Source organism: Abrus precatorius, unplaced genomic scaffold, assembly GCF_003935025.1.
Source record: "Abrus precatorius isolate BTA unplaced genomic scaffold, Abrus_2018 Scaffold106, whole genome shotgun sequence".
Taxonomy (NCBI): domain Eukaryota; kingdom Viridiplantae; phylum Streptophyta; class Magnoliopsida; order Fabales; family Fabaceae; genus Abrus; species Abrus precatorius.
The window spans coordinates 30,001-55,636 of record NW_020874299.1 but is presented as its reverse complement, the minus strand read 5'-3'; the positions used below and the strand labels follow the sequence as shown (position 1 = coordinate 55,636).

General features: G+C 31.9%; 2 protein-coding genes, 1 non-coding gene and 1 pseudogene across 3 annotated transcripts; 2 read left to right on the top strand and 2 right to left on the bottom strand.

Annotated features, from left to right (window-relative positions):
* The first annotated feature begins 1,353 nt into the window (after nucleotides 1–1,353).
* Nucleotides 1,354–7,093, top strand: LOC113853527 (annotated as a pseudogene).
* A 1,529-nt stretch (nucleotides 7,094–8,622) lies between these two features.
* On the bottom strand, nucleotides 8,623–8,696 carry TRNAW-CCA. Its single transcript has one exon. It is a non-coding gene; the product is annotated as a tRNA-Trp (tRNA).
* A 6,267-nt stretch (nucleotides 8,697–14,963) lies between these two features.
* Nucleotides 14,964–20,515, top strand: LOC113853520 (photosystem II CP47 reaction center protein-like). The gene is made up of 4 exons (XM_027483933.1): nucleotides 14,964–16,489; nucleotides 17,086–17,317; nucleotides 18,260–18,898; nucleotides 19,830–20,515. The coding sequence occupies exons 1-4, from the start codon at nucleotides 14,969–14,971 to the stop codon at nucleotides 20,333–20,335; spliced, it is 2,898 nt and encodes a 965-aa protein (XP_027339734.1). The 5' UTR covers nucleotides 14,964–14,968; the 3' UTR covers nucleotides 20,336–20,515.
* A 1,287-nt stretch (nucleotides 20,516–21,802) lies between these two features.
* LOC113853522 (50S ribosomal protein L16-like) lies at nucleotides 21,803–24,435 on the bottom strand. Its single transcript, XM_027483934.1, has 3 exons — nucleotides 24,165–24,435; nucleotides 23,589–23,917; nucleotides 21,803–21,919 (listed from the first exon to the last, which is right to left on the bottom strand). Exons 1-3 carry the CDS (start codon nucleotides 24,433–24,435, stop codon nucleotides 21,803–21,805), a joined length of 717 nt encoding a protein of 238 aa, XP_027339735.1.
* Between the last annotated feature and the right edge of the window lie 1,201 nt (nucleotides 24,436–25,636).

Sequence of the window (25,636 nt, the reverse complement as noted above, 5' to 3'; positions counted from 1 at the left end):
TGATTCCACTCAAAGAGAAAGTTCTGATAATCTCGCTGAAATTCAAAAATACAAGCATTTGTGGATTGAATGCGAAAATTGTTATGGATTAAATTATAAAAAATATTTGAAATCCAAAATCAATATTTGTGAACACTGTGGATATCATTTGAAAATGAGCAGTTCAGATAGAATCGAACTTTCGATTGATCCAGGTACTTGGAATCCTATGGATGAAGACATGGTCTCTCTGGATCCCATTGAATTTCATTCACAAGAGGAACCTTATAAAGATCGTATTGATTCTTATCAAAGAAAGACAGGATTAACTGAGGCTGTTCAAACAGGCACAGGTCAACTAAATGGTATTCCTGTAGCAATTGGAATTATGGATTTTAAGTTTATGGGGGGTAGTATGGGATCCGTAGTAGGTGAGAAAATCACCCGTTTGGTCGAATATGCTACCAATCAATTTTTACCTCTTATTCTAGTATGTGCGTCCGGAGGAGCACGTATGCAAGAAGGAAGTTTGAGCTTGATGCAAATGGCTAAAATCTCTTCTGTTTTATATAATTATCAAACAAATAAAAAGTTATTCTATGTATCGATCCTTACATCTCCTACTACTGGTGGAGTGACAGCAAGTTTTGGCATGTTGGGGGATATCATTATTGCGGAACCTAATACTTACATTGCATTTGCAGGTAAAAGAGTAATTGAACAAACATTGAATAAGGCAGTACCTGAAGGTTCACAAGCGGCTGAATATTTATTCCATAAAGGCTTATTTGATTCAATCGTACCGCGTAATCCTTTAAAGGGAGTTCTGGGTGAGTTATTTCAACTTCATGCTTTCTTTTCTTTGACTCAAAATGAAAAATGAGGGAAAGCCAAAAATTCTTTTTGATTTTTCATTTTTGAATTTCAAACAAAAAAACACAAATTTTGAGACAAAAATCAAAAATTAGAACACACAAGAGCAAAGTAATAAGATAATAATAGAGGAATACTAAGAATAAAAAAAAGGTGTATTATCATACATATGTTTGTTTCTTCTAGAAATAGAAGACGAAATCCATTTATTTAGTTCTACATTCTTTCTATTTATTATTAGATTCTATTTGTACTTTGGATTCTATTATTTATTAGAATATTATTTACGATTTTCATTTTATTATTGATTTATTATATTCTATACTCATTATATATATATATTCACTTAGCTATAATCACTAGAATTCATATATACTAAGTATATATGAATTCTAGTGATTATAGACTATCTTTATAACAATATAAATAAGAATAATAAAAATATTAATATAACAATAATATATATATATATATATATATAACCGGTACAAATAGTAAATCGAGGTACCCATTCTATGATAAACTTACCTTCCATTTTTGTGCCTTTAGTAGGCCTATTATTTCCGGCAATTGCAATGGCTTCTTTATTTCTTCATGTTCAAAAAAACAAGATTTTTTAGATACGGGCAGTAGGAAATCTCATATATTTTTTTAGATCTGGAATCAATTAGATGAATTACTCCTAAAGGTTTACATTAAAATAGTGCTAGTTGATAAAGGTTACTTCATAAATAAAGAAAAAGAAATTGGTTGGGGGGTTGATTTTTTTACCCAATCCTAATAGAATATATATATGAAAGTTGAAATTGGATTTTGAATCCAAAATGCATTCATTCGCTGCAAATTCAGGAGGTTAATCATGAATATGAATGTAGTTTTGCGATCAAAACAGATACTGATATATCGTGTAACGGAATATCGAAGAATACGTTATTTGTTCTGGTCCTTCGTCCTGCTTTTAATTTCATTCGTGTTGTTTTTGGTTGGAATAACCAGTTATCTTGGTAGGGATTTTCTATTTTTTCCTGAGGAAATTAGTAATTTTCTTCCATTTATTCCGAACTATATTTATTTACCATTTATTCCACGAGGGGCCACGATGTATTTCGATGGAATCGTGGGTCTTCTTATTAGTTTTTTTTTGTGGGCCGCGATTATTTTGGATGTGGATGGTGGTTATGATATCTTCCAAAAAGAAGAGAGAATGGTTTATTTTTTTCGTTGGGGATTTGGATTTCTTGGAGAAAAGCGTCGTCTAATTTTCAAAGTACCTATGAAAGATATTCGGTGCATCAAAATAATGCCAGAAGTTCAAAGGGATATTTTGACTCGTACCCCTACTTTTTATCGTATTGTTTTTATGGAAACCATAAACTATGAGCTCATTCCCTTGACTCGTATTGAAGATGATTTGAGTTTCCAAGAAATTGTAGACAAAGCTTTCGAAATAGGCAGATTCGTGGATGTACCCGTTTTCTTGATGTATCCGCTTTATTGAGGAGAATTTGACTCTACTAGATAAATTGCACAAAAAGTTGTGGAATTGTCCTATTTCTTGTGTGTACCGATTGAAATATTTATAGATGAGACGTTCTTTGGTTTCGAAATCCGACTATAATATTCATTACCCGAATTACTCCTTTTGATGAATACACAAAAGAGCACTTCGGGTAATTGCTTCGAATCTTAGCAATTGAGATCTTTTGAAACAATATTTATTTTTCTTCATTCGACTTGACGGTGGATTCCTTCGATTTCTGTATTCTTTCTAAATTAAACAAGGCAAGGACTAACTCCCGAATTTCAAATAAAAAAAACGCGGGAATAGATTATGGATTTAGATATAGGTTCTATGAATTTTAATAGAAGTTATGCTTGATAGAAAGATTATTATCATATAGAGTTTGACGAATGAGGTGAAGTTGAGTTGATTAAAGACGAAAAATGGAAAAAAAGAAAGCATTCATTCCTCTTCTATATCTTATATCTATAGTCTTTTTGCCCTGGTGTATCTCTTTTACATTTAAGAAAAGTCTGGAATCTTGGTTTACTAATTGGCGAAATACTAGGCAATCCGAAATTTTCTTGAATGATATTCAAGAAAAGAGTATTCTAAAAAAATTCATAGAATTTAAGGAACTATTCCTTTTGGATGAAATGCTAAAGGAATACCCGGAAACACGTCTACAAAACCTTCGTACTGGAATCTACAAAGAAACGATCCAATTAATCAAAACGTATAACGAAGATCGTATCCATACGATTTTGCACTTATCGACAAATATAATCTGTTTCCTTATTCTAAGTGGTTATTCTATTCTAGGTAATCAAGAACTTTTGATTCTTAACTCTTGGGTTCAAGAATTTCTATATAACTTAAGTGACACATTAAAAGCTTTTTTTATTCTTCTATTAACTGATTTATGTATAGGATTCCATTCGACCCATGGTTGGGAACTAATGATTGTTTCTGTCTATAAAGATTTTGGATTTGTTCAGAATGCTCAAATTATATCTGGTCTTGTTTCCACTTTTCCAGTCATTTTAGATACCATTTTTAAATATTGGATTTTCCGTTATTTAAATCGCGTATCTCCGTCACTTGTAGTGATTTATCATTCAATGAATGACTGATTGAAAAACCGATCCATTGATCCAATTTTAAAGTTTGTTTTCTTTTTTTTTGTATAAAAGCTAAAACATTATCAAAAAAATGACTTTTTGTTTTTCCTTCTTTCCCCCCCTCCCCCGGATTCTTTCTATATTCCAGGAAACTAATTTCAGTAAATAGCAGAATCATGGATAGGGAACTATGCCAGTGACCTACCTAATTTTATTGTATAAATTTTCAGGATCAATGATTAGACCATGCAAACTAGAAATGCTTTTTCTTGGATAAAGGAAGAGATTACTCGATCCATTTCCATATCGATTATGATATATATAATAACTCGAGCACCCATTTCAAATGCATATCCCATTTTTGCACAGCAGGGTTATGAAAATCCACGAGAAGCAACCGGACGTATTGTATGTGCCAATTGCCATTTAGCTAATAAGCCCGTGGATATTGAGGTTCCACAAGCAGTACTTCCTGATACTGTATTTGAAGCAGTTGTTCGAATTCCTTATGATATGCAAGTGAAACAAGTTCTTGCTAATGGTAAAAAAGGGGCTTTGAATGTGGGGGCTGTTCTTATTTTACCGGAAGGTTTTGAATTGGCTCCTCCTGATCGTATTTCACCTGAGATTAAAGAAAAGATAGGTAATCTGTCTTTTCAAAACTATCGCCCTAAAAAAAAAATATTATTGTGGTGGGTCCTGTTCCTGGTCAGAAATATAATGAAATCACCTTTCCCATTCTTTCCCCAGATCCCGCTACTAAGAGAGATGTTCATTTTTTAAAATATCCTATATACGTAGGCGGGAACAGGGGAAGGGGTCAGATTTATCTCGACGGGAGCAAGAGTAATAATAATGTTTATAATGCTACAGCAGCAGGTATAGTAAAAAGAATCATACGAAAAGAAAAAGGGGGATACGAAATAACTATAGTGGATGCATCAGATGGACGTGAAGTGATTGATATTATACCTCCAGGACCAGAACTTCTTGTTTCAGAAGGAGAATCTATCAAACTTGATCAACCATTAACGAGTAATCCTAATGTGGGTGGATTTGGTCAAGGGGATGCAGAAATAGTACTTCAAGATCCGTTACGTGTCCAGGGTCTCTTGTTCTTCTTGGCATCCATTATTTTGGCACAAATCTTTTTAGTTCTTAAGAAAAAACAATTTGAGAAGGTTCAATTGTCCGAAATGAATTTCTAGGGCTTCGGATTTATCAACATATTAAGTTCGTGAAAAGAACGAAATTTTTGTTGATAATTTATATAATTCTATTATTCTTTAGAATATAATAAAAAAAATTATGAAAAGACCCTTGCTTCTTTCTAGTCTTTTTCTACTATATTTAGGATTTAGGGAATTCCTTTTGTACCGTAATACTAGTCAGTTATAGTATGTATATTGTGAAGAAGACTATTTGACTTTGTTTCTTTGTTTTTTTTTTCATATTTCAATGTTCTAGAGAATAGAAAGTTCTAGAATCAAAATTTTCTTCTATTATAATAGAAGAAAATTCGATTCGATACTAAACCCAAAATAGATAGGCAGAAAATTTTAAGCAAAGTAGAAATTAAAATGGGGAAAACGGGATTCTAGGAGGGATTTTTTTCTTTTCCTAGAGTCCGATTCCTTCTTGCTTGTGTCGAAATAGAAATATTCTACAAAATATTAATAGAATATGATTTTTGAATCCCCTTCCTGAAATAAGCCTATTCTTAGCTTAGTTTCGATTTTTTCCAACTTAGAACTTTTATGACATATAATATTTTTTTTTATTGGATGCATATAATATAATACGTAGTGGACAAACAAAAAAGAGAGGGAATTAGGGAATTTGATTGACCAAATCCAATTTCTTCAATTAATTTGTTTATAAAAAAAAAAGAATTCAATCATGATTCGATATCATTAGAGACTAAAATAGATTTCGATCTAGAGTAAGATTCTATTAGTATAGTATAGAAAAGGCTCGATTCACATGATATTTGATCGGTATAATAGATATATATATATCCATATGAAAATTAGAAATACAATAGAATCAATTTCCATTGCGTCACCCAGAAGAAGTAAATTAAGTGATTTTTTTAATTCTTCTTTTGATTTTTCTTTCAACTTTAAAGAAAAAAAAAAGTATGGATGGACAAATATTATCCAGGAAAAGGGATATTTTGAAAAAATGAATGAAGTTCATTTTTCAAAAACATCAAAAAAGGGGAAATGGAGTTTTTTGAAACATCAGAAAAAGTTATCTATTCATTCATTTATACGAATAAAAAAAATTATTAAAAAATATTATGATTATTAAAAACTCAACAGGGATCCACTCTTTCTTTGACGAATTTGAGGGGGTCCTGTTGAGTTCTTACGCTTTCATTTCGAAGACTCAAATAATACGATTCCTACAGGGATGAGCCCAATCCGGAATATGAACCATAAAAGAAAATACCAATTAAACCAATCACAGGAATACCAGTTACAGTACCTATTATCCAAAGAGGAATCCTTCCAGTAGTATCGGCCATTTATCCCACTTTCCTCCACATTTGATCAAGTAGTCAGTCATGCTAGAGACATAAACAGTCATAGATAATTATGAAATGATATCCTTCCGAACGAGATAAGAGAATTCCGAATATATATATATAATTTACTATTCCCTTTTCTTATATTAATTGAAGAAATAATTTGAAAATAAAACAGCAAGTACAAAAATGAGTAATAACCCCCAGTAGAGACTGGTGCGATTCAATTCAACATTTTGTTCATTTGGGTTTGATTGTGTCGTAGCTCTATAATTCGAATTAGGTTTATCGTTGGATGAACTGCATTGCTGATATTGATCCCAAAAAAGAAACGGTGGGTACCGCAAGTCCGTGAACAGCCAACCATCGTACTGTAAAAATTGGATAGGTCCTATCTATGGTCATTGGAGCCTCCTAAAAAGATCTACTAAATTCATCGAGTTGGTCCAAAGGATCAAAACGGCCAGTTATTAATGGAATTCCTTTTCGACTCTCTGTAAAATACTCGTTTGGGCGGGGGCTTCCAAATAAATCGTAAGCTAAACCCGTGCTGACAAATAACCAACCTGCAATGAATAGGGAAGGTATAGTAATGCTATGAATAATCCAGTATCGAATACTGGTAATAATATCAGCAAAAGAACGTTCTCCTGTGCTTCCAGACATGTCGAACTCCACATATTCTTGTACAGTCAAAAGGGGGATCGATTCCATAAAAGACGAGATCAGTAAGTCGTAATTTACTGAAATGTAATCCTTGTTAGATCGTCCATTTTGTACCAAGGGTGTCTTTTGAGTATACCGAATCAGTATAACTATCCTTCTTCTAACACAGCAACGAAATTTCACAATCAGTGGCGAAATCTAATACTAGATAAGTTCTTTCTTTATTGGTTGTTTCGATTTACTCAATAGAAAATTCCTCAAAGTTTGCGAATATAAAAAAATTAGAATAATAGTCTAAAATGAGGGTTCTCCACATTGTATTATTAGTTTCGGACTAGAAACGGAAGATCAATTAAAATGTGAATACGACGGATTGATTTCTTATAATTCATAAAGAAGATTATCATATTTCTACAATTCAATTAGATCCCAAATCTATAAATATACTTTATTGTGGTTGTCGAAGATATTTTTTGTTCGAACTCCCTCTTTTTTTTCATTTTAAAGAATGGAATTCGACTTTAAAGAATGGAATTGGTTTGTTGTCCAGTAACAAGTAACAATAATAGCAGTAATAGATACTATTTGATGACATAAAAAGAACAATTAATCCAATTTTGAAAAAAAAAATTGGATTAATTGTTCTTGTATTAAACACAATAAAGGCTCTTTCTTGGCTTAATTATAAGGATAGACCTTTCCTCTTAAATAAAATATGCAGAGAAAAAAACTGTGGAACCCTAGTTTGGAGTGATCTGATACCTTTTTCTTCTCGTTGTAGATATTCGAAGAATGGAACCTACTACAAAATGAAATGAGTTAAAAGAAAAGTCAAAAAGGAAAGGGCATTCTAAGATCACTCTATTCTTTTGTTCGAAAAAAAAAAGTGAAAAGAAAACAAATTAGATACAATAGAAAAAGGGGGTCAAAATAAAATAGACATTTTTTCTCCTATTTTCTTCCATATTAATTTAAAGTTAAATAAATTTGAACAACAAAATTCTTATTATTTTTTTATTATTTTATATTTCGCATATAATTATTATTATAGTTTCTAATATAAATAGAATCTTTTTTTTTCTAATATAAATAGAATTTTATAGAATATATATATAACAAATATAAATATTTATATATATATAAAGAATCAAAATGAATATTTTAATTAGATTAGTTTACTTTTACTCAATTCATGAGTTGTTCAATAAATCGGTTCATTTGGAATCACAGGATGGGTAGATGTCACAGATGATGAATTGATTTTTTTATTATGTCACTATATTTATTTTTGTTCGTCTGTAATAATTGATTGAAAAATCTCAAATTTTCAATTGTATCTTTTCAGGGATATTTTGATTTATCTTCTTTTTTTTCTCTCAAAAATGGAAACTTAGGGAAGTGCTTTATAAACATATGTATAAAAAGAACATATTTCATTTAGCTTCTTTATGCCCACTATAACTAGTTATTTCGGTTTTTTACTAGCGGTTTTAACTATAACCTCAGCTCTATTTATCGGTCTGAATAAGATACGACTTATTTGATTTAAAATTATGAAATTAGTTGGAAATCTTGGAATATTCAAGATATTCTATAGTTCCTTACCGTGTCAATTTCCAATTTTTGGTCATTCAAATTAAAATGAATGATCAATACAGATTATTATTTAAGGATAAATATTACCTCCCCCTTTCCCTTTCGAACAAAAAAAATGATTGAAGTTTTTCTATTTGGAATCGTGTTAGGTTTAATTCCTATTACTTTAGCTGGCTTATTTGTAACTGCATATTTACAATACCGACGAGGTGATCAGCTGGACCTTTGATTAATTAATGTCTCATTTGTTTATTGATCCCCTATTTATTTGTTTTAATACTGGGGTTCAATAAATTCATACTTTAGACTGCTGCTCAATTATTTCAGTGTAATTCTCAATTTAATAATAATGGAATCGCGCTCTGTAGGATTTGAACCTACGACATCGGGTTTTGGAGACCCGCGTTCTACCGAACTGAACTAAGAGCGCTTTATTCTCATAAATTATTTTATATGATCCCTTATTATTGCTCATATGATAAGTGATATCATATAATAAGTAATAGTTAGGGATAGGGATGACAGGATTTGAACCCGTGACATTTTGTACCCAAAACAAACGCGCTACCAAGCTGCGCTACATCCCTTTCCATTGGTTTCCAGTATCATTATAAAGAATCTTTGTCTTATTTTCCACATTTTTCTTTTCTTCGTTGATATACATATCAATTATCCTATCATTTTTCTTTTTTTTTTAGTTTCCTAGACTATAATATAGAATAGAATATGAAAAAGAAATATTCTATAGAAGAAAGAAAGAATATTGAATTAAATTAAAAAATAGAATAAAAATAGAATTTAAAATAGAAAGTATAATAAGAATAAAGAATAATATGTATATAAAGAAAAAAAAAGAATATATAGAATAGAAAATAGAATAATGAAAAAATTCAAAAGAAAATAATTCGTTTATTAAATAAACGAATTATTCGTAATTAATATAATAATATTAATATAATATAGTTAAATATTTTTTATGAAAAATAGAATAAATAATATTAATAAATACTAGAATCAAATTAATAAATACTAGAATCAAATAAAAAGAAAATATTCTAAAAAAGGAGGATTTGAAATGCGAGATCTAAAAACATATCTTTCCGTGGCACCAGTAATAAGTACTCTATGGTTCGGGGCTTTGGCGGGTCTCTTGATAGAGATCAATCGTTTTTTCCCAGATGCATTGATATTCCCCTTTTTTTCATTCTAGTTATTGGCACAGCACGGGAAGGGGTGAAGAAAATCAATTCAATATCTGTAATTAATTAATTAATTCCCTCTTCTTTATTTCTTATTTTTGAGAATGAAAATTTTTTCAATTAGAAAAGATAAAAGTGGATTCAGCCTCAGTGAAACTCGGAATCTGGTCTAGGCTTCAATGGAATTGAATTAAGAATTTCATTCCATTTCTATTAATAATAAATAGAGTGAGACCAAAAATAAAAATGGAATGGATAGGAAGGGGGCAAAATATCATACAAGATACTTAAATGAAAACTAAAATATTGTACTGCGATTCGAAACAAAATATAGTTCCAAATCATTATATTACTTAATGATTACTGTACTACATTAATTGGAACGAAATCTTTCAGAAGTTTATTTCGAATTATTAACTTTTAATATTTTTCGTTCCTTTTTTTCTTCTTCGCTTCGACTTCGAAAATAGAAGAGTTAAGTGAATTAAAAACCCAAAGGAGAGGTTCATGGCCAAGGGTAAAGATATCCGAGTAACTGTTATTTTGGAATGTACCAGTTGTGATCAAAAGAGTGTTAATAAGGAATCAACGGGTACTTCCAGATATATTACTCAAAAGAATCGACACAATACGCCTAGTCGGTTGGAATTGAGAAAATTCTGTCCCTGTTGTTGCAAACACACGATTCACGCAGAAATCAAGAAATAGAGAAAATTGATCGCTTATGTGTTACCTTTCTAACCAAGGAACATAACATGTAATAAAACAATCTTTCATATATGTATATAATTTTTAATTAAATTATATACATATATCATTATAGAACATATATTTCATTATAAAACATATATTTCATTATAAAACAAAAAAAAAAAAGAAACTAAGAATAGAAAGAAAAAAAACAAATCTTCTTTTAAGAAATGCGATTTTTGGAATAGGAATAAACAAACCATGGATAAATCTAAACGACTCTTTCTTAAATCCAAGCGATCTTTTCGTAGACGTTTGCCCCCGATTCAATCGGGGGACCAAATTGATTATAAAAACATGGGTTTAATTAGTCGATTTATTAGTGAACAAGGAAAAATAATATCTAGACGCGTGAATAGATTGACCTTAAAACAACAACGATTAATTACGATTGCTATAAAACAAGCTCGTATTTTATCTTCGTTACCTTTTCTTAATAATGAAAAACAATTTGAAAAAAGCGAGTCGACTGCTAGAACTGCTACTGTTTTAAAAAAAAAAAAAAATAGAGTTACTCCTTAATTGAATTCAAATTTGTATCTAAACTCAAATCAAACGTGGATTGATGTTTTGTTCGAAAACTCCAACAATTCAATTTGGGTTGTTATATTGTAATAAAAAGGATAATCCGTTAAGAAGAATAAATCTTTTTTTGATTCAGCTTGGTTGTTTATTTTGATCACTTTATCATATGAATTCTAATTTTATCATACAAATCTCTATTCTATACCTTCCCGGAGCTCAGTCTCCGGGAAATTTTAGTTTTTATGAGCTCGTTGGCAATCATAAAAAGACAATTCTCTTTTAATATAGCTATTTGTGCAACTATTTTACGATTAAGAAGCAATTGCTTCTTGTATAGATTATAGATGAAATTATTGTAAATATAGTATATTTTTGGATTCTCGCGAATTACTGCATTTATTCGACTAATCCATAAACCGCGAAAATCTCTTTTTTCCTATCTCTATCCCGATGAGCCGAAACCAAAGCTTTAATTTTCTGTTGAGGAATAGTTCGAGTAAGTCTTGAATGAGCCCCGCGAAAGCTTGATGTAAATAAACGAATTTTTGTCCTCCGTTTCCGAGCTATATATCCTCGTTTAATTCTGGTCATTGAGTAAATGAGACTTTGGTGAATAACTATTTCATTTTTTTCTTTCAGTTATTCTTTTCTTCTTCCTAGTCTATTAATAACAAAGATGGATTCTTCCAATGTATAAAAAAAAAATTCCAATGGCTTTTGCTACTATAACCTTCCCAACCACGATTTTTTTCTAAGTATTTAATTTAACTTTGAAATAAGAAATTGTATTGATACTAGGTATCAAAAAACATAGTAAATTAAATAGGATATAGATAAAAAAAAGAATGGGTTCCATCGTTTCTATGATTCTTTTTTAAACGACTAGGTCCTCTCTATACACCGGAGCCCCTTCTTTCATTTAATCCTTATTTAATCAATGTTATTGTTAACTTGTACAGTTCACATTCTTTGGCTCTACCCATGAAATATTTAGTAATAGGTTTTTTACAACGAAATCAAGTTATACAGTAACGGTGTTTAAGTATGAAAATTAGCTGGGTAACTGACCTTCTTATTCCGTTTTTGCAAAATAAATTAGGGGCATAATTTTTCTTTAATAGTATTTTCTCCGCTTAGTGGGTAACCATTTGTTACCAATGGAAAAGTGTTTCTCATCTTAAATTGCAAATTGGGGTGATTGGGTTTACACCAATCGAAATCATAAATTTTATATATGATAGAAGAATGCTTATATTATTAATAGATTTTTTTTTAAGTTAAGATAGTGTGAATGGAGTTCTTCCATTCACACTATCTTAACTGATCGCTAATACTGAAAAAATGGGTTTGGTTTCTTTTTTTTTTTATTAGTAGAATGATCTAAACGAGTCACACATACACCCTGGTACATGTCCCTCGGCGCTGAGGGCATCCCCGAAGAGCGGGGGATTTCGTGACATTTCGGATTGGCTGTCTTGTGTTTCTAATAAGTTGTTTCATAGTTGGCATGGTGGATCCTATAGACATAATGAGCCGGTTTAGATCAATCCTAACCCGATGATTATGAATTACTTATATTTTATTAATTTAATAGATTAATTAATAGAAAAAAAAAGTTATATTAAATTAAAAGGATTAAGGAGATAAAATTCAATCTCAAATCCTGTATTTTTTTTTGAGAAGAATCTTAGTTACTAATTGTTTATTGAAGTGCTATAATATCAACAATTCCGTGGGCTTGGGCTTCTGCTGCTGACATAAAAACATCCCTTTCCATATCTTCAGATACAACCCATAAAGGTTTACCCGTTCTTTGTACATAAACCCTTGTGATAGTTTCACGCAGTTTCAGTAGTTCTCCCGCTTCCACGATAAATTCTCCCGTTTGTGCCTCATAAAAAGAACTAGCGGGTTGGTGGATCATTACCCTGATTATATAACTTTATAAGTCTTTTCTTTATCTTGATAAAGATTTTGATGCGGATTTTCCCAATATTAGTCAATATTTTCTTTCGTCCTCAAACTAAGGTGAAAAGAATAAATACAAATAAGAAAATAAATGAGCAAAGATAAGATTCAATAACCGTACAAGCATTTTTTGCGTATTGATGCATACGGCTTTTCTTTTCCACGTATGCAATTTCTTTTTTTCCTCTATGGATAGAGTATTTTCTCTATGGATTTTTTTCCATTGAAGAAAAAAAAATAGAAAATCTACTGGGTTTTTTGGATCCAGATCCTTAAATAATAAATAATACAATAACCAACCTTCCTTTTTCTTTTTGAGTATTTTTTTTAAATACTATGATGGTTCCGTTGTTTTCTTATTTCGTCTTTTTTGTTATTCAGCAATCCGAAAGTTTCTTGTTTTTTATCATATGTTTTTTATTTTCTAATTAAAATAAATATTGTTAGACATAAATATTGTTAAAAGCTTTTTGGTATGAAAACTAAAAACAAAAAAGTCTGTGACACTAAAACTAAACTAGGTTCCTGATAGATCAGATAAAATCGTAAAAGCCCTCTCTTTCATACTACTTTTTCGATACATAATCAAATGGTTTAAAAAACAAAAATTTGTATATCGAATTCGAAGTACCATGCTATTATTACTTAAGTATTTTTATGGCGAAGGTATAGTCTTCATATATATTCTCAAATAAAAGAATCATTGGCGCCAAGCGTGAGGGAATGCTAGACGTTTGGTAATTTCTCCTCCTGCCAAAAGAAAGGATCCCATTGAAGCGGCTAATGCCATACATATTGTCTGTATATCTGGTTGTACATATTGCATAGTATCATAAATAGCCATTCCGGGTATTATCCACCCACCCGGAGAATTTATAAACAGATACACATCTCTGTTATATTTTTCTATACCGAGAAATAGCAGAATGCCAATAAGTTGATTCGATAGTTCACTATCGACCTCTTGGCCTAAAAAAAGTAATCTTTCTCGATAAAGTCGATTGATTAGGATTTAATCTTATACCTTAAGAGCCGTACATGCACCTTTTGATGCATACGGTTCACTAAAAATCATATAAACAAAAAGGAATCAATGTGTCTATTTCAACCCTCTTTCCCTTTTCATAATGGACTCTTTCGAATTTTTAACGAAAAAAAATGTACTAAATTTATTGAACTAACTTCTCATTGATGTATTGCTTTCATCGAGATCGAACACAAATCACAATGTAATTTTCTTGTTTCTGAATGGACTTCCTCAATTCTTTTAGGTTTCTTTTCTACTCTAAGTAAGGATAAGGATCTGCCCGATTTTTATTTGCACATATAGGACAAATATTACAATACCATGTCTTTTTGTTACGACTTATCTCTTCTCTGAATTTATTATTTCATTTTTTCTGTAAAATATATGATATGATAGAAGTAGTAATTGTGGATATATTACCAATTGGTTTTTTTCTAAACAGAGTCTGGATACTTCGTTTTATTGGTCCAAGCAAGCCAACCATAAATTATTTTGAATTTCGAATAGTAATCTGGATACCCCCTCCAAAAAATAAAAAATCGATCGAATTGCACTTCATTACACTTCACGCTCCAAATTTTGGATGATTCAATCATTCTTTTTTGGTGGTGAAAGAGAGGATATCTCAATCGGGGGGGGAGAACGGGGAAATCCCGTATGACCAAATATATCTGACAAGTCGCACTATATATCAATCCAAGATGCATTTCCTTCTCCAGGACTTCGAAAGGTTACTTTTGGAACACCAATGGGCATAAAATAGAGAAAAAAAGAAAATAAAATAATATATTTAACTTTAGTGTGGAAACGTAAGAATGGGTTTATTGTGTTAAAAACAATTTGCTTTTATTATATTGTATTTTTTATAAATCATAAAAAAGGGAAGAGTAAAGATAAAGATAGAGTAAAGTTGTTACGAATGGGTCCTTGGGTGATAAACGAATATGTCTGCATTTACATATTTAAATACTCATAGAGAAAATTGTCAACCCCCCCTTCCCACCATTGCGTATTCTTACTTATCGGGTATAGAATAGATCTGCTTCTTCTTGTTCCTACAAATATGATTGTTCCACTATTACTAAACACTATTACTAAAAAACTAGAACAAACATTAATTCTTTCTCCGAGATAATCTACTAAAAGGTAAAAGGTGAGAATCCATAGTATAGTTTTTTCCAGTGCAATAAAGTTACATAGTGTCTATTTTTTGTTGATATAAGGGGTATTTTCATGGGTTTACCTTGGTATCGTGTTCATACTGTTGTATTAAATGATCCAGGCCGTTTGCTTTCTGTTCACATAATGCATACAGCTCTGGTTGCTGGTTGGGCTGGTTCGATGGCTCTATATGAATTAGCAGTTTTTGATCCCTCTGACCCTGTTCTTGATCCAATGTGGAGACAGGGTATGTTTGTTATACCCTTCATGACTCGTTTAGGAATAACCAATTCGTGGGGCGGTTGGAATATCACCGGGGGGACTATAACGAATCCGGGTATTTGGAGTTACGAAGGTGTGGCCGGAGCACATATTGTGTTTTCGGGCTTGTGCTTTTTAGCGGCTATCTGGCATTGGGTTTATTGGGATCTAGAAATTTTTTGTGATGAACGTACCGGAAAACCTTCTTTGGATTTGCCCAAAATTTTTGGAATTCATTTATTTCTTGCAGGAGTGGTTTGTTTTGGTTTTGGAGCATTTCATGTAACAGGATTGTACGGTCCTGGAATATGGGTGTCTGATCCTTATGGATTAACGGGAAGGGTACAATCCATAAATCCCGCATGGGGTGTGGAAGGTTTTGATCCTTTTGTTCCGGGGGGAATAGCTTCTCATCATATTGCAGCAGGAACATTGGGCATATTAGCGGGTCTTTTCCATCTTAGTGTGCGTCCACCGCAACGTCTATACAAAGGATTGCGTATGGGAAATATTGAAACCGTCCTTTCCAGCAGTATCGCTGCTGTCTTTTTTGCAGCTTTTGTTGTTGCTGGAACTATGTGGTATGGTTCAGCAACTACCCCCATTGAATTATTTGGTCCCACTCGTTATCAATGGGATCAAGGATACTTCCAGCAAGAAATATATCGAAGAGTTGGTGCTGGGCTAGCCGAAAATCAAAGTTTATCAGAAGCTTGGTCTAAAATTCCTGAAAAATTAGCTTTTTATGATTACATCGGCAATAATCCAGCAAAAGGGGGATTGTTTAGAGCGGGCTCAATGGATAATGGAGATGGAATAGCCGTTGGTTGGTTAGGGCATCCCATCTTTAGAGATAAAGAGGGGTGTGAACTTTTTGTACGCCGTATGCCTACTTTTTTTGAAACATTTCCGGTTGTTTTAGTAGACGGAGACGGAATTGTTAGAGCCGATGTTCCTTTTCGAAGGGCAGAATCGAAATATAGTGTCGAACAAGTAGGTGTAACTGTTGAGTTCTATGGTGGCGAACTCAATGGAGTCAGTTATAGTGATCCTGCTACTGTGAAAAAATATGCTAGACGTGCTCAATTAGGTGAAATTTTTGAATTAGATCGTGCTACTTTGAAATCAGATGGTGTTTTTCGTAGCAGTCCAAGAGGTTGGTTTACTTTTGGACATGCTTCGTTTGCTCTACTCTTCTTTTTCGGGCATATTTGGCATGGTGCTAGAACCTTGTTCCGAGATGTTTTTGCTGGGATCGACCCAGATTTGGATGCTCAAGTAGAATTTGGAGCATTCCAAAAACTTGGAGATCCAACTACAAGAAGACAGATAGTATGATAGAGCATTCTTTTGTTCCTTTTCGACTTTTTTTGTTTTTGTTGTTATGATTTGAATTTGACATAAAGAACCAGATAAATCTTGATTCGACTCAAAACACTTTGTTTTCACTTTTTTTCTTTATCCGAGAAATGAGCTCCAATAAACAATAAACAGGTATGAAAGCTATAATTGTAAACCACGATTAAATCTATGGAAGCATTGGTTTATACATTCCTCTTAGTTTCGACTTTAGGAATCATTTTTTTCGCTATCTTTTTTAGAGAACCCCCTAAAGTTCCAACTAAAAAAATGAAATGATTTTTCATTATCTCAATTGAAGTAATGAGCCCCCAATATTATATTAAGGGCTCATTACTTCAACTAGTCCCCATGCTCTTCGAATGGATCTCTTAGTTGTTGAGAGGGTTGCCCAAAAGCAGTATATAAGGCATACCCAGTAAAACTTACAAGTAAACCAGATATAGAGATGGCAACTAGGGTTGCTGTTTCCATTATAATTCTAAAAATTCTTAGAATTCCAAAATTTCAAGACCACAATGGATCTATAGGATATAGATCCTATATTTACAGCGGAATGGTATACAAAGTCAACAGATCTCAATCAATATAAAATAGGATTTATGGCTACACAAACTGTTGAGGGTAATTCTAAGTCTAGTCCAAGACGAACTATTGTAGGGGATTTATTAAAACCATTAAATTCAGAATATGGTAAAGTAGCTCCGGGGTGGGGAACTACTCCTTTGATGGGTGTTGCAATGGCTCTATTTGCGATATTTCTATCTATTATTTTGGAGATTTATAATTCGTCCATTTTACTGGACGGAATTTCTATGAATTAGATTCACAAGAATCAAGTAACTAGCTTTTCAATAGAAAACTAAGGTTAAGCATTTAGGTTTTTTATCGTTAGCCTATTTCATTTTGATTTGGTAGTTTGATCGTGAAACTTCTTTGTTTCTGTATTTCCGGAATATGAGTGTGTGACTTGTTATAATGGATCTTATTGATAGTACAGAACATAAAAAAAATGGATCTGTCATCTTGATAGAGATGATTTTACCCCGTCAGATATTTATTCTAGTATCTGGAGTACGGAATATAGAAAATCAAAAATATTCTTAAAATATTAGAACTATGATTCATACTAAATATTTAGACCTCGTAACTGGATTTAAAAAAACTTTTCAAAGAGTTGAAAGAATAAATTGAAAAATGAAAATTATTTAAAACTTCCGTCGATTATCTTTATTTTGATCAACGGACAAATGTTTCTTTGTTCTATCTATTCATTGAATAAGTGATGATCCAGCAGTTCTTACTCAGGGAATTTTTGGACTTCGATTAAAGGTTTTTTTTGAATCATCGTGGTCATGATACGAATCTGATGTTTTTTTTAATTGATTCATATGGTCCTAACAAGAGAATTCCTATCAATAATAATAATTAAGAAAACAGCAGTAAAAAAAAGAACATTACACACAAATAAAAAATGGAAGTAAATAATAGAATATTCAAGAGGCCTACTGTAAATAAAGACGAGTGAGCCGACTTGATATTTTGGCATTATAACCACAAAGAATAGTTTTCGGATTTCTATTTTTTCTTATCTTCCGAAAAGATTGGAATCATAGGATTCCGTTAAGAAGTTTCAAGCTTTCTATTACACATATCTGTTTTCATTACAACCAGTATTTGGGTATTTTTGTTTGAGCCGTACGAGATGAAATTCTCATATACGGTTCTCGGGGGGGGTACCTTAGTTTACCTATCTCAATAAAGTCTATGATTGGTTCGAAGAACGTCTTGAGATTCAGGCGATTGTCGATGATATAACCAGTAAATACGTTCCTCCCCATGTAAACATATTTTATTGTTTAGGAGGAATTACACTTACTTGTTTTTTAGTCCAAGTAGCGACGGGATTTGCTATGACTTTTTATTATCGTCCGACTGTTACTGAAGCTTTTGCTTCTGTTCAATATATAATGACGGAGGCTAACTTTGGTTGGTTAATCCGATCAGTTCATCGATGGTCGGCAAGTATGATGGTCTTAATGATGATTCTGCACGTATTTCGCGTGTATCTCACAGGTGGCTTTAAAAAACCTCGCGAATTAACTTGGGTTACCGGTGTAGTTTTGGCTGTATTGACCGCATCTTTTGGTGTAACTGGTTATTCCTTACCTTGGGATCAAATTGGTTATTGGGCAGTCAAAATTGTAACAGGCGTGCCCGAAGCTATTCCTGTAATAGGATCCTCTTTGGTAGAGTTATTACGCGGAAGTTCTAGTGTGGGACAATCCACCTTGACTCGTTTTTATAGTTTGCATACTTTTGTATTACCTCTTCTTACTGCCGTATTTATGTTAATGCACTTTCCAATGATACGTAAGCAAGGCATTTCTGGTCCTTTATAGTAAATATGAATCATAGATATTTGTAATTAATCATTTCTTATTTGGGGGAGGAATATATTTCATTGCTACAAATATGGATTATTTAAAAGAATAAGACATGTATTTGGATATTTTCCTTCAATTTAACAAAATTGGATTATTATTATTTTTTACATACACGAATAGTTGAAGGGAATTCTACGAAGAAGAAATGGATTATGGGAGTGTGTGACTTGAACTATTGATTGGGCCACGCAGATATATGATTTTCTCTTATCTGCCACATTTGAATTTACAATTCAATGTGTCTTTATTCCAACTACCACGCAAGGTCCGTCCCTACAGAGGATAGGCTGGTTTCACTTGTAAAGAATCTTTTCTATGATCAGACTCGATCATATCCTGCATGAACAGGCTCCGTAACATCCAGTAAAAAAAGTGATGTGGGATAATCTGAATTATATTTTCTCTATTTCACTGAACTTAATAGTATGGAAATGCATTCATTTCCTATGCATTGACTCGATTTATGATACTATCGGAGTAAACCAAGTGGATCTAAAGAAGAACAGGGGTTAGATTATATTAGTAACAAGTAAATCCTTTGTACGTAAAAAGTTCCAAGATTTTTTTTTTGGGGGGGGGGTAAGAATTGCAAGGTTTGAGATCACCCAAAAAGCACTATTCACTTTGAAAGCCTACTTGGGTATTGAGCGTTTACTTAAGTTTACTTAATAATAAAAGAACTTAATTTTTTTTTTTTGCAGATAAGATAATTGTAACTTCGGAGAAGAAAATAAGGTTTATTTTCTTACATGGAATCTTTCTATATGTGTGGATAACATATGCATTTTTTCTATGGATACATTCGAAATGTTTGATTCGTGCTCGAGCCGGATGATGAAAAATTATCATGTCCGGTTCTTTCGGAGGATGGATCTATAAGAATTCACCTATCCTAATAACAAAAAAACCTGACTTGAATGATCCTGTATTAAGAGCTAAATTGGCTAAAGGAATGGGTCATAATTATTATGGAGAACCTGCATGGCCCAATGATCTTTTATATATTTTTCCAGTAGTAATTCTGGGTACTATTGCCTGTAACGTAGGATTAGCGGTTCTAGAACCATCAATGATTGGAGAACCCGCGGATCCATTTGCAACTCCTTTGGAAATACTACCCGAATGGTATTTCTTTCCCGTATTTCAAATACTTCGTACAGTGCCCAATAAGTTATTAGGCGTTCTTTTAATGGTTTCGGTACCTATGGGATTATTAACAGTACCCTTTTTGGAAAATGTTAATAAATTCCAAAACCCATTTCGCCGTCCAGTAGCAACAACCATCTTTTTAATTGGTACCATAGTAGCCCTTTGGTTGGGTATTGGAGCAACATTACCTATTGAGAAATCTCTAATTTTAGGTCTTTTTTAAACTTTTTAATTAAATGGATTCAATTGTGAAATAAAATATCATGCCATGTATATTGTGTATCTAGGGAGAATTCATTTTGAAACGACTAATCCCTAGATACATCTTTTGGCCTATTCCGAGTATATGGATTTATTCTAAGGATTCAAATTACACATTTTCACCTTTATTTTTATAAATAATAAAAATATGAAAAAAAAAAACCAATGCCAATGGATTTCAAATTTATGCGAAATGCTTTTCTATTTCTAAAATGTCTAATATATGTTTTACATCTTCTACACGAAAATGTTCCATTTCCATAAGGTCTTCTTGACTATTATTCAAAAGTTCTAATAATGTATGAATATTGGATCTTTTGAGACAATTATAGATCTTGGGAGGCAATTCTAATTGGTCAATAAAAATGGATTTCAATGCTATTCCTTTTTTATTTTTCCTCAGTTTATCCTTAGCCAATATATCATGAAAAGTAAAAAGGGGTAAAGTAACCTTGTGTTGATTTTTTTCTAAATGAAAGGGATCTTCTTCTGCATGTAAAAAGGGAATAAATAAATCAATCAAATTCCGAGAGGCTTCATAAAGCGCCTCTTTAGGAGTTAAACTCCCATTTGTCCATATTTCGAGAAAGAGTATCTCTTGTTTTTTTTTCCCATTCCCATAGGAATGAATACTATGATTTACATTTCGAACAGGCATGAATACAGCATCTATGGGAAAACTTCCGTCTTGAAAGTTTTTTAGTGTTTTTATACGATATCCGCGATTCCTCTCAATTTTTAATCCAATACACAAATTAATAGGTTCTGTTAGGTTGGCTATATGTTGTGTATTATCAATGATTTCCACAGAAGGTGGTAAAATGATGTCTTGAGCAGTTATATATCCAGGACCTTTGAAACAAATAGATGCGTCTTGAGTTCCATACAGATTACTTCTCAATACAATTTCTTTCAAATTCATTAAAATTTCATGTACTGATTCTTGAATACCTACTATGGTAGAATATTCATGTGGTATTTTCTCCGATTTTGCACGTGTAATACATGTTCCCTCTATTTCTCCTAGCAAAACTCTTCGCACTGCAATGCCTATTGTATCGGCTTGGCCTTTCATAAGTGGAGACAGAATAAAGCGTCCATAATAAAGACGTTTACTGTCTACTCTTGATTCAACACACTTCCACTGTAGTGTCCGAGTTGATACTCTTATTTTCTCTCGAACCATAGTAATATATATATATTTGATCAAACCCTTGAATTGTTTATTTCTCTTGAAATCTTTTCCATGTTTATTTTTAATTTTACACACGTCTTTTTTTCGGAGACCTACATCCATTATGTGGCATAGGGGTTACATCCCGTATAAAATTTAATAGTATACCACTTCTACGAATAGCTCTTAATGCCGCATCTCTTCCGAGACCGGGGCCTTTTATCATGACTTCTGCTCGTTGCATGCCTTGATCCGCTACTGTTCGAATAGCATTTCCTGCTGCGGTTTGAGCGGCAAATGGTGTACCCCTTCGTGTACCCTTGAATCCACAAGTACCGGCGGAGGACCAAGAAATAACCCGACCACGTACATCTGTAACAGTCACAATAGTATTGTTAAAACTAGCTTGAACATGAATAACTCCCTTTGGTATTTTATGAGCATGCTTACGCGAACCAATACGTCCATTTTTACGCGAACCCATTTTTGGTATAGGTTTTGCCATATTTGATTATTTCATAAAAATAAGTCCGAGATATATGGATATATCCATTTCATTCAAAAACGGATCCTTTACTTTTTTCTAACTAGTTTCTAACTAGAATTCATATTCGATTTATATATATCAATTGTATTTTTATATTAATCGACATCGAATATGAATTTTTGAAATAAAATTTCAAATTGGAAATACCAATAATAAAAAATTTCTTCTAATATTTTATAAAATATATATTCTAATATTTTTATATTCTATTTTTATAGAAAATCCTCTTTTGTGGAAATATTATCCTTGTCTTTGTTTATGTTTTGGATTGGAACAAATTACTAGAATTCGCCCTCGCCTGCGAATTAATCGACATTTTTCACAAATTTTACGGACGGAGGCCCCTATTTTCATATTTGTAATTCCTTAATAAGTTAATACCAAATCTATTTATTGGAAGAAAATAAGGTTTCCTTACATTTTGAACTTGTACCCCCCCCCCAAAAAAAAAGATTGTTGAAATTAAAAAACAGTCTAATTAAATTGAATTTTTTATGCTTCTTTTTTTTTTTCTACGGGCGTATACATATAAACATATAAAAAGTACGTCGAATCTTTTGAAAAACATAGCTTATAATTCAATTTTGATTATATAAAGGAATCTGAAACATACCCCTGGGAATTTATTCATTCAGGAATTAAATCCTCTTGAATCCTTTTTATTTTTTCTTTTTTTTTTTCCAATTCCAGTTTCAGTTAAACCCCCTTCGCACATTCACTAGTATATGAGGGGTGGGTGATATTCTAAATCTGTGTTTTCTCTCTCTCTTTTTGACAAAAATGGATAGAAATTTCTCATCTAATTCGTATTTCAGAAAGATTACCATATATAACATAAAATTTCTCCGCCTATTTTTTCTAATCGAGCCTCTCGATCTGTCATTATACCCCTAGAAGTTGAAAGAATTACAATCCCCATGCCTCCTAAAATTTTAGGGATTCGTTGATAATTAGAATATATTCGCAGACCAGGTGTACTGATCCGTTTTAAATTTAAAAAACTTTTATATGATCCTTTCTTATTTATTCTATACCGTAGAGTTAAAACTAAATAATATTTGTCGCTTTCCCTATGTTTTCTGACGTTTTCAACAAAACCCTCTCGTAAAAGTATTTTCACAGTGTTTTCGGTGATGTTAGTAAATGGTATTTGAACCATTTTTTTTCTATTCATATCAGCATTTCGTATATAGGTTATTATGTCAGCGATGGTGTCCTTACTCATGATAAACGAAAATGATTGTTGCTCCTTATTTTCAATATAATCAACATGCTCGTTTTTCTATTTTTTTTTCATTATTTCATTTAGATCATCCAATATATTTCATTTAGATCATCCAATATTAATATGAAATAGATAATAATTGTTATTTCTAATACTTAGAATAATTACTACAAAAGGGATATGTGTGAGATATAATATATTAATTAATCCATTTTCATTACAAAACAAATATATCCATATCACGGTTTTGCCTTATAATTTTATAATACCTCGGGTGCTAATGAAACTATTTTAGTGAAATTTAACTGTCTCAATTCCCGTGCGATTGCACAAAAGATTCGAGTTCCTTTTGGATTTCCTTCTTGATCAATGACAACTGCAGCATTATCATCATACTGAATTAGTATACCGTTGCTACGTTTGAGTTCTTTACAAGTACGTACAATTACAGCTCTGATCACTTCTGATCTTTCTAAGGTCATATTTGGTACTGCTTCCTTGATTACAGCAACAACAATGTCACCAATATAAGCATATCGTCGATTACTAGCTCCTAGGATTCGAATACACATCAATTCGCGGGCTCCGCTGTTATCAGCTACATTCAAATAGGTTTGAGGTTGAATCATATCATTTTTTTGTTCTTTCAGTCCAAAGATTGAAGTAAAAAAAAATATTCTGTGTTCAAAAATAAGGAACTTACAATTGCATTTTTATGTTTTCATCCTAAAGCCCTCTTTCCTTTGGTTTTCATTATTATCCTGAAATAATGAATTGAGTTCGTATAGGCATTTTTGAGGCTGCTAAAGAAATAGCCTTTCTGGCTATATTTTCTGATATCCCACCCATCTCATAAAGTATTTTCCCAGGTTTAACGACAGATACCCAATATTCGGGAGATCCTTTTCCCGAACCCATACGCGTTTCGGTGGGTCTTACTGTAACTGGTTTGTCTGGAAATATGCGTACCCATATTTGTCCACCTCGTCGGACATTTCGTGACATTGCTCGCCGTCCCGCTTCTATTTGTCTAGACGTGATCCAAGCGGGCTCAAGTGCCTGAAGAGCATATCTTCCGAAGCAAATATTATTACCTCGATAGGATATTCCTTTCATTCTTCCTCTATGTTGTTTACGAAATCTGGTTCTTTTGGGGTTCTAGTTGATGGTTGTTTCTCAATTCCATCTCTATTACAGAACCGTACATGAGATTTTTCATCTCATACGGCTCCTCGCGAATGAAACGATTCCAATAATATATATATATAAATCGATTTAATCGATAAAATAATATACACTAATATACATATGTTTAATGAATAATAGAATCGCGGGATTTTTTGAGATTTCATAGAATCTATTAGTCTATTGGAAATTTGTATATCTTGTTTTGATATATAACTTAATATGTATTCTTATAGACAATTTAAGACAATTTTTGCTATCTGTATATAACTAAATAATATTGTTTTGTTATCTTATAATATTCTAACGAATCCTTATTTCTATTTTTCTTTTTTCTTTTATTATCATATCGTATCATATCGGATTGGCAAAAATAAAAAAATTCAATAAAATACAAATTTTCGCGGGCGAAAATTCACTCTTTTATTACCAAATTCAGATGGAATGTAGGGCATAATTCCTCAATAAAAAAGAATGGATTCTTTTTTGGTTTGTTCCGCCATCCCACCTAATGAATCATTAAGATTTGTTTAAAAAAAATCTTAGATATTCGCAGGTTTCGTCGTTCCCATCGCTTCTCAATTAATGGTTAGGTCTGAATTCTACAACGGAGCCTCTCTAATTATAAGATTTTTTTTAAATACTATTTCTTTTTTCTTGAATCAACCTTCTCAGTTTTTATTGATTCGGAGCTCTTGATTTGTTTGTGTTATGAATATATCCATTTATATATGGATTAATTCCTATTGATGCTTTATTACACTGCTTTTTATGAGATGACCCATAGACCTTTACATATTAGAATTCTATATCATAGATTTTTTTCTCTCTTTCTTTCACCCCTTCATTTATCTGTATATTTTTATTTTATTGCTTTACAACTCATAATCATATTCATTTTTTTTTTTGTTTTTTCTGCAATATTTGAGTTGCTATAATTATATTACTAATATATCATATCTTTATTTAATTTTTTTGTTTTGACTATTTCTTTAAATCTAGATAATCCGAAGCAATGAGTTGGTTATTAGTTCTTTTTAATTAATTCATATTATGAGTTGGTTTCTTTTTTTTTTGTTGAATTTTAAGCATTCTAAAAAAACTAACGAGTCGCACACTAAGCATAGCAATT

Excerpts from the sequence above, each read along its gene's own strand:
- LOC113853522 (XM_027483934.1), bottom strand. The coding sequence starts at position 24,435 with ATGAAAGGAATATCCTATCGAGGTAATAATATTTGCTTCGGAAGATAT. Across the intron at positions 23,918-24,164 it reads GAAAATACTTTATGAGATGG|CTGATAACAGCGGAGCCCGC; the intron begins GTGGGATATCAG and ends ATTTGAATGTAG. Across the intron at positions 21,920-23,588 it reads TAGTTTCATTAGCACCCGAG|ATGTACGTGGTCGGGTTATT; the intron begins GTATTATAAAAT and ends TGACTGTTACAG.
- LOC113853520 (XM_027483933.1), top strand. The coding sequence starts at position 14,969 with ATGGGTTTACCTTGGTATCGTGTTCATACTGTTGTATTAAATGATCCA. Across the intron at positions 17,318-18,259 it reads TTATAATTCGTCCATTTTAC|AGTTTACCTATCTCAATAAA; the intron begins TGGACGGAATTT and ends GGGGGGTACCTT. Across the intron at positions 18,899-19,829 it reads TCCAATGATACGTAAGCAAG|GATGGATCTATAAGAATTCA; the intron begins GCATTTCTGGTC and ends GTTCTTTCGGAG.